Here is a 9,731-nt window from a genome sequence, read left to right as displayed (position 1 = left end):
ACGACATATATAGTCTATCACCCATCATAGATAATAAAAATATACCTCTTTCATGTTTGATCCTGGAACAAGTTGACGGGGATGTTGAAAACGAACGTATTCATCTTTTACCACAATAGATAATAAAATAGAGTAATAAACTTCTACACACAAAATCCATAACATTTCATTTAGTCCACAATTAACCTATCAATTAGATCATTTTATTGTATTTAATTTTTAATAGTAATATATACCATGTGCTAAAAGTTTAACATGTGTTGACGTAGGAGATTAATGACTCTACAAGCATGTTGATGACTAGAGACACGTACGGCTACTTACTCCGAACCGCTAGCGAACTAGTGAAGGAATTGATCGGACAGAGTCACACCCTCTGTTAATACAATTGAACTAATGACAGTGGAGCGATGGAAGTACTGTCACACCCTCATCTACTAATACATTTCTATCATCTATTGTGATTTGAAACCCATACATAAATCCATATAGTTTGATTTGTATCACCAGCTAATTTTGCCAGAAATTTTGAACTTTATTAGGAAATTCGACATCTTATCTCAAAACTACAAGATACAAACACATGCAAAAAGAATAACTACAAGTAAAGACTCGTTGCAGCAATTGACAAATTCATGGCCAACCAAAAGACTTGTTAAGTTGTCTTCGACGATCTTAATTTCGACCATTTGCTTTGATGGCGAGCTACAGAATCACGATGAAAAGATCGATGGCCATTTAGCAAGCTGCTGCTTTGATCAACAAACTCATCCTGTTCTCTTTGCTCCATTGGCCATAATAATGTTTCTCTATATACTTTCAGCTCTGCTGCTACTTGCTCCATCGTCGGTCTATCTTCTTTTTCGGGACTCAGGCATCGAGCTGCAAGGTCAACAACAACTCGAAGCAAATCGATGTTCACTTCATTCACAATTTGTTTATCCAAGATAGCTGTGACTTTTTCCTTGCTCATCGATGCTAGTCCGACTGCGGGCTGCTTCCTCGTGACTAGTTCCAAGAGAACAATCCCAAAGCTGTACACATCGTTTTTGGTGGAGAGAAGCCCTTCTTTTACGAGAACAGGATCCGCGTAGGCAGCAGTTCCTTCCGCAGTCGTCAGAGCTTCCGTTTCATTCGCTGACAACAGCTTTGATATGCCAAAATCTGATACTTTGGCGGTCAAAACATGGTCCAACAGTATGTTGTGCGGCTTCACGTCCCCATGAACGATTGGGTGCGGTTCGAATGAATGCAAATGAGCTAATGCTTCGGCTGATTCCTCTGCTATTTTCAGGCGATCCTCCAAGGAGATGATCTCTTTTTTCTTATGGAGCAAGTCGAAGAGAGACCCATTAGGAACAAACTCGTAGACCAGCAGAGGAGTATGCTTCTCGAAGCAATAGCCATAGAGTCTGACCACATTCTTGTGATTAATCTGCGAAAGAAGGTAAATTTCGTTCAAGAAACCCTTCTTGTCCTTGTCGCTCTGCCTCTCGGTGGAAATCAGAGTCCTCTTTATGGCCACTTTTCTTTGGCCTGCCTCCAATATTCCTTCAAATACCACGCCGTATCCTCCACGCCCAATTACATGTTCATCATCGAAGCCGTTGGTTGCCCCATGCAGATCTCGCAGAGTAAAAAGTGTCATCGTACTCGCGTATTTTAATACTATATCTCTGTAATATATCAAATCCCTGTTCTCAACTTCAAACCTCCTCTTCTCCTCGCGCAGTTGCAGAACATCTTTATTAATCATGCTTTTACTTCTCCTAATGGCATCATATCGCTTCTTTTGCCCAAATAAACATATCAGAATGAAACAGATCGCAATGAATAAGCACGAGGCGATGCCTACACAAGTAATTAAGCATATATTCTACCGTATTAATTTAAGCACCAATCGAATTAGAAGTTCATTCACTAAGATTAACTAATTAGGAAAGAAAACATGGTGTAGTACCTAAGGACAACCGCCCTATCATGGGAAGTCTGGAGGTGCACGGTGCAATAAATGGATCGCCATGCTTACCGGAAGGGCATTCACAACGATAGCTCCCTTCAAGATTAGTGCACGCACCATGGCATGGATACTTCTCCGGAGACAAACACTCGTCGATATCTGCATTCAGTTACAAATTAAATTCTACCGTCAAAAGAAGATTTGGTAGATAAATTCATTATAAATACTAATCGCAGACCTAGGCATCCATCATCGAGGTAAGGGTTGCCCTGGTAGCCCTGCGAGCAATTGCAGAGGTACCCGGCACCGTTGTTGGAATCGACGCACATGCTGTTCTGGCTTCGACACGTATTCTCCACGTAATTGGAAGAGGAGTTCTTGGCCTCCTCGCACGTCGCGGCGTCCCGAAAGGCCCAATCTAGCCACATCGGCATCGACGCGTTGGTGGTGTTCATTTTCAAGTCCGCCGAGGTGAAGTTGAAGTAGTCCTTATCGACGATGAAGACGTAGCTGCAGGGGCTGAAGTCCGCCATGTCCCCGCTATGACTGTAACCGCTGAACCGGAAGCTGCTGTCGCTGAGGTTGGACGGGAAGCTGACCTGGCAACACCCTATGCCTGCGCAGACGCCGTCGACGACGCTGCCGGCGTCCCTGCAGTACGTAACGCAGCCGGTGTAGTATCGATAGGAATAGGATCCGTTCACATCGGCCTGGCTTTGGATATGTCCTGCGGAGTTGCATCCGATGACAGTGAGCTTGTTTCGGCCGGTGGCCATTCGGAAGACTCCAGCTCCGTCGATGTTGAAATCAATGTATGGATACTGGGAGCCGACGACGTAGTCCGATCGATTGTAGCACTCCCACGTTATCGGGACCTGTAAAATTATAAAAAAAAACCTATGATTTTTCTTACCGATTTAGAACTTACGATGTAATTAAGAAGAAGAAGAAGATCAGAATTGAAGAGTTGACTACGAGGACTCGAGCTTGGCTCTGCTCCGCTGAGATGTGGGTTACTTGGATCATGGAATCAGCTGAGCCAAGGAAAGCTTTTGGGGAGGATGGATCGGAGCGGTCGCAGGAGATGGCGAAGCCGTTTCTGTAGCAACCGGGCTCGATGCCGAAGGGAAAGGAGAGAGCAAGTTGGCCGCACGACTGCGAGCAACCTGGGCCTGGTAACGTCGTATTAATGTCCGCCGCCGCCGCCGCCGCCGCCTCTGCCCGAGCAATGGTACAGAACAGCAGGAGAAGGTGGATCGCTCGCTGTGTTGAGATTCCCATCCTTGTCGTGATTCGTGATTAACAGGCAAGGACGAGTACTCAGAAAATAAAGGGGTAGCGCCGATAAGGAGCCTTGACTTCCACGCGGATTCGCGTGAAGCATCATGTTCAGTGTTGGGCCAACCGCGACCGTCACATTTATAAATATTAAACTATCCATAACAAATGTTGACAAGCAATCAACATAAATTTTGTTATCGACTATTTGAATGTTTTGACCAATTCTGTGGTTCGATGTTTCGATTTAAAACTTAACAAAACTCGCTAAGTTTGATAACGTGCCTTTGGTCATAAAATAGCCATTCTTTTGAAATTATAATGATAACTCAAGAGTGGATCAATCATCCAAAGTCTCACTATGTTATGATACAATAGTTTATTCATGTTCTGTTCATTAGGTTGGCCAATTTATATATTTTTTATTTAATATATTCCATTAGTTTTGTCTATATATTTTTTTCTAATACTGATTGGTTTGACCCTTAACTTCGTCCATGACGACCAATCATGATCGGTCTGAAGTCCGGATAAAAAAGGGTTGCATTAGGTTGTCAGTCAACGTCAAAACTATGACAAATATTCAAAGAATGAATCCATTAAACTATTATGCTAATGTTAAGTTGTTCCCCGGAAGGAATGCGTTGGAGGGTCCGACTGTAACGTCTCAGCAAGTACCGCTACATATCCAGAAATCGGGTGTAGTGATAAATATGCAAGAGTTCACGTTACAGGATCCGACTGTAACGTCTCAGCAAAAGCGGCCGCTACATTTCCATGAGAACTTGAGTATAGTGTTAAATAGGCAAGAGTTCTCACACGATAGGTTGGATAAGAACAAATATGATATGAAAACCAATAAGTTAATATTTGGAATATGGAACATAGGAACTCTCACCCGTAAATCAATGGAGCTAGTAGATATGATGATTAGGAGAAGAATTAGTATTTTATGTGTACAAGAAATAAAATGGATAGGCGAGAAGACAAAGATGATAAAGAACTCGGGTTTTAAGTTATGGTACAATGGAAAGAGTAAAACAAGGAATGAAGTGTGTATTATTGTAGATAATTTATTAAAGGATGAATTTGTAGGAGTTATTAGAAAAGATGATAGAATTATAGTCCTTAAGATAATAGTGGCGAAAGAAACTATGAACATAATTAACATATATGCACCACGGGTAGGATTAGATGAAGCTACCAAATCAAGATTTTGGGAGGACTTAGATGAAATATTATAAAATATTCTACTAAGTGAAATGATTTTAATAGGAGGTGATCTAAATGGTCATGTCGGAGTGAAAAATGAAGAATATGAGAGAGTACATGGGAATTATGAGTTTGGAACGAGGAATGAGGAAGAGAAAACTATATTAGATTTTGCAATAACATATGACCTTATATTAGCTAATAAGTTTTTAAAAAAAAAAAAAAAGAGAAGAATACTTAGTCACATTCAAAGGTGAGAATAATAAATCGCAAATTGACTTTCTTATTGTTAGGAAGAAGGATAGAAAGATTTGTAAAGATTGCAAAGTCATCTCTAGAGAAAGTTTAACTACCCAACATAGGTTAGTAGTGTTGGATATACGCCTCAAACATAGTATTAATAGAAAGAAAATATATATGATTCCTAGAATTAAGTGGTGGAAGTTAAAGGATAGGAAGCAACATATATTTAAGGAGAAGAGAGAAGTACAAGCATTAGGTGAAATATACGATGACTCTAATACAACATGGGATAAGATGATATCAAAGTTGAAAATAGTAGCTAAGAGTGTACTCGGTGAGTCAAAGGGACATGCACCACTAAGTAAAGAATATTGGTGGTGGAATGAGAAAGTACAAGAGAAAGTGAAGGAAAAAACGAATAGCTTATAAAGAATTAGATATTTGTAAGAATAAGAAAAACTTAAAAAAATATACAATAGCCAAGAAAGAAGCTAAGAAAGTAGTGAGTAAAGCAAAAGATGAAACTTTTGAACGATTATATCAAAAATTGGATACAAAAGAAGGAGAAAGAGACATTTATAGAATAGCTAAAGTGAGAGAAAGGAAAACAAGAGACCTTAGCCAAATAAAATATATTAAAGATGAATGTAATAGGATATTAGTAAACGATGGAGAAATAAAAGAGCGGTGGAAAAGTTATTTTCATCAACTTTTTAATGAAGGTTTAGGTGACCAACTTAACTTAGGTAATTTAAGTAGGTCAAATGAGCATAGAAATTTTAATTTTTATCATAGAATTCAAACTTCAGAAGTAAAACAATCTTTAAATGAGATGCACAATGGAAAAGCCGTTGGACCATATGATATTCCGATAAAGGTATGAAAGTGTCTAGGGAAACAAGGTATTGAATGACTTATAAAATTATTTAAAATGATATTGAAAACGAAAAAAATATCTGATCAATGGAGGATAAGTACTTTAGTTCCCTTATATAAGAACAAGGGAGACGTACAAAATTATGCAAACTATAGAGGTATTAAACTAATGAGTCATACTATGAAACTTTGGGAAAAAGTAATAGAAAATAGATTAAGGAAAGAGACCACAGTGACAGAAAATCAATTTGGGTTCATGCCTGGAAGATCGACAATAGAAGCTATACATCTTCTTAAATAATTAATTGAAAAATATTGGGAGCAAAAACAAGATCTACATATGGTATTCATTGACATAGAAAAAGCTTATTATAGAGTCCCAAGAGAAATTATATGAAGAATTCTAGAAAAGAGAGGTGTTAGCGTAACATATATTGAACTAATTAAGGATATGTATGAGGATGTAACAACTAGAGTAAAGACTTCAGGTGGAGTGACTGAAACATTTCCAATAAAGATAGGGTTACATCAAGGATCAGCTCTAAGTCCTTATCTTTTTACACTAATTATGGACGAACTCACTACGCACATTCAAGACACAGTACCATGGTGCATGTTGTTTGCAGATGATATTATTTTGGTAGATGAAACACGTGAAGGAGTAAATGCTAAACTAGAATCTTAGGGGGAAATACTAGAAGGAATTAACTTAATAGATTAAAGGCAGAATATATGGAATTTAAGTTTAGCAATAGTAGAAGGAATGAAACAATTGTTAAGATAGTAGAGGACGAATTGTCCGGAACCGAGAGATTTAAATATTTAGGATCATTTTTACAAAACGATGGAGGGATTGAGAGAGATGTCTTACATAGAATATAAGTAGGATAGGTGAAATGGAGGGGAACGTCGAGTATTTTATGTGACCATAAAGTACCTCTTAAATTTAAAGGTAAGTTCTATAAAATCGCAGTTAGACCTGCTATGTTATATGGAGCTGAATGTTGGACTATGACTCGAGCACATGAGCAGAAGATGAGAGTTGCAGAGATAAGGATGTTAAGGTGGATGTGTAGATATACGAAGATGGATAAAATAAGAAATGAGAGCATTAGAGAGAAAGTCGGATTTGCATCTATTGAGGAAAAACTCCGAGAGACACGTTTAAGATGGTACGGATATGTACATAGACGACCAATAAATGTTCCAGTTAGGCAATGTGAAACTATGACAAATATGCATATCAAACGAAAAAGAGGAAGAATAAAAAAGACTTAATTAGCAACAATAAAATAAGATAAAATTTATTTAAATATAAATGATGATATAATAGGAGATAGAGTTCAATGACATAAAAAAATTTATACAGTCGACCTTACTTAGTGGAAAAAGACTTAATTATTATTGTTGTTGACTGATTGATTTAACCGTTGTTTTTCCAACTCACTTAAAGACCATCAATATGAAAACCCGATGATCTAGAGACAAAAGTCTTTGTCGGCAGCTACATGATATTTTTCACACGCCAAGTTGAACATGTAGATTTACTTGAGAGTAGTCTTAATCGTTTACATGGTTCGATATAAAATTAAAATAAATAGCAAATTCGAGAAGGTGAAGGCGGCTTCTGAGTATCAATTTTCAATAAAAATTCACGTAGATCATAATCTTGAAAAATCCTATTGATTGACTATTATTGTCCACTCGATCATAACAATTTCAAAACGATCCTCTTAGGTGGGTGCTTCACATTTCACATTGGAACCGATGTGCACCTCTTTTCCAACACGAATCGATTCGACCACATAGAAAGATTATGTAGTGCATTCTCGCCATAATCTAAGGTAACATTTAGCTTAAGGGTTTAGAAATGAGAAAATATATTCATTTTCAAATTTTATATTTGGTTGATAAAAATAAAATTAAAATTTTAGAATGAGGTTCAAAAACTTGGATATTAATGAAATTCACCTCCTCTCTTAAGCTTTAATAGGAATGAGAATGAGAATTAAATTTTGGAGGAAAATACTCTTAATATATTTATTCAATTTTTTTTCATATCACTTTCTCTCTCTTTGTTCTCTCTCACCATAATTTCTCTTTTCTCATTCTTTCACTATACTTTCTTTCTCTTCAATCTCTCTTTATTTTCTCTCATCATACTTTTTTCTCCTCATTCTCTCTCATCATATTTTCTCTCTCCTCATTCTCTCTCATTATGCTTTTCTCTCCCATTATGTCCCCTCGGAACAGTATGATGGTTAAGACATGGGGTATTGCCACATGAGGTCTTGGAGTCGAAACTCGGCGTATTTGAGCATGTCTTCCCCATACCTTAGCCACTTGCACTAATGGCTAATTATCACTCATGATTTACCTCCTCCGTATTAGTCTAAGGACAGGTTGGCAAAGGCGCTGTGAGTGAGCAAATGACCTTTTGTCACATATTTTCTCTCCAATCATACTCTCTTTCCTCATTTTTTTTTTCATCACACTTTCTCTCTCTTCAATCTCTCCCAATGCACACACACTCTCCTTATTTTCTCTCATCACATTTTATCTCTCATCATATTTTCTCTCTCCTCACCCTCTCTTATCATGCTCTCTCCCATCACAACAGCTGAACTAGAGGTGCTCTGGTTATGACGTTGTTACTCATTGACTGAGGTGTCAGGTTCGAGCCCCCTCCTGCGCAGGCTCTTATCAATTTAAGTCTCCATTTTGGGACGTTGTTGACTGAGGTGTTGGGTTCGAGCCCTCTTATCAACTCTTTATCCGTCGAATACGTGGTACTGAGGCTCCCCAAAAAATCCCTTCGGAGGTTTCTGTTGGAGCAATCCCAATGGTCCGTGCGACCATGTGTTTTGGTGTTTGGGCAAAGGGTTTAAGTTAGGTTCACCCTTGTATTTGATATGTGTATTTGAGTTGTGCAGGTTTGCAGGATACACATGTGACTCAGGTTGATGGCTTCGGGTCTGGTGAAGGATGGAGCATCTGAGGGACCATGGACAAGGCAGCGAGGACAAGGGCCGAGGGAAGCGACTTCGAGGCATACGCGAAGGATGACATTGGGGACGAGCCGCGGGCTTGAATGCATCCGAGGGACGAGAGCCAAAGGAAGTAGGCTTGAAGGTAAAAGGTCAAAGCTGCAAAGGAAGCATCAAGTGAGTCATAAGGGTGAGGGTACGAGTGCACGAGAGATTGTACTCGGGTAAAATCTAATTTTAGGGTTTCTTGCGATATTAAGGCGCTCATGTAGCGATCTTGTAGAATCTTTGTAGGCGATCTCAGTCATGTGCATGTTTTAGCGATCGTGCAGTCGACTGGGGCAGTCGACTAGGGCAGTCGACAGCGAAGAGAATGTGTGGAATCGAGCCGTTGGGATGTAACGGTCGAATTTCCACACTGCATGTTTTAGCAGTCGACTGGTAGGCGGGGTTTTCCAACCCGTGGCCTATAAAACCAAAGCTTGGGAGCTTGGTTTGAGTTGACGAAATAGAGGTGGTTAATCTCTATTAGTAGTCTACCAGTGCCCTAGCATCAAAGGAGCTCTTGTGAGGGTTGTGGTGAGGTTTCTCCACCCACAAGGAGGTTTGAGCTAGCCGGAAGTTTTCCGGGGAGTAATCCACCGAAGGATCGGGATCGTCCACCTTACGGACAGCCGTGGAGTAGGAGCCCTAATCTCCGAACCACGTTAAACGATCGTGTCAATTGGTTTGCTTGTCTTTCTCATTCTTAGTCTTTAGCTTTCGTATTTGTATTTGTAGTGTTTGTATTCCGCTGTGCTAACAAATACGTAGGAAGCGGTTATTTGGGGGTGCCGTCTATCCAACCCCCCTTCAAGCCGGTCGTCCGATCCCCAACAAGTGGTATCAGAGCAAGGCCGCTCTCCGTCGGACTAACCGCCGAGGAAGCAAAGATGACCGGCTTGATAAATCCGCCAAAGTTCGAAGGAGGAAGCTTATGGGATATCACCTTTTGGATGGTGAAGATGAAGAACTTCTTCGAGACGGATTGGGACACAATGATGGTGGTGGAAGAGCCATTTGAAGTCCCTAAAGACAAGAAAGGGAAGAAGCTCCGAACACGACATTGGACGGAGGAGCAAACCTCACGATCGGAGGCAAACTCAAAGGTAATAGTAATTTTAATTGATTTATTG

General features: G+C 39.6%; 1 protein-coding gene across 1 annotated transcript; it reads right to left on the bottom strand.

The window, feature by feature from the left end:
• Positions 1-520: 520 nt before the first annotated feature.
• LOC121969560 (wall-associated receptor kinase 1-like) lies at positions 521-3,274 on the bottom strand. Its single transcript, XM_042519715.1, has 4 exons — positions 2,936-3,274; positions 2,199-2,835; positions 1,961-2,119; positions 521-1,851 (listed from the first exon to the last, which is right to left on the bottom strand). Exons 1-4 carry the CDS (start codon positions 3,239-3,241, stop codon positions 656-658), a joined length of 2,298 nt encoding a protein of 765 aa, XP_042375649.1. The 5' UTR covers positions 3,242-3,274; the 3' UTR covers positions 521-655.
• Between the last annotated feature and the right edge of the window lie 6,457 nt (positions 3,275-9,731).

Source organism: Zingiber officinale, chromosome 4A (genome assembly GCF_018446385.1).
Source record: "Zingiber officinale cultivar Zhangliang chromosome 4A, Zo_v1.1, whole genome shotgun sequence".
Taxonomy (NCBI): Eukaryota; Viridiplantae; Streptophyta; class Magnoliopsida; order Zingiberales; family Zingiberaceae; genus Zingiber; species Zingiber officinale.
This window is presented reverse-complemented; position numbering and strand designations above follow the sequence as displayed.

Coding starts and splice junctions, on each gene's coding strand:
- LOC121969560 (XM_042519715.1), bottom strand. CDS start 3,241: ATGGGAATCTCAACACAGCGAGCGATCCACCTTCTCCTGCTGTTCTGT. Junction 2,836..2,935: donor AGAGCCAAGCTCGAGTCCTC/GTAGTCAACTCT, acceptor ATAATTTTACAG/GTCCCGATAACGTGGGAGTG. Junction 1,852..1,960: donor GATAGGGCGGTTGTCCTTAG/GTACTACACCAT, acceptor TTACTTGTGTAG/GCATCGCCTCGTGCTTATTC.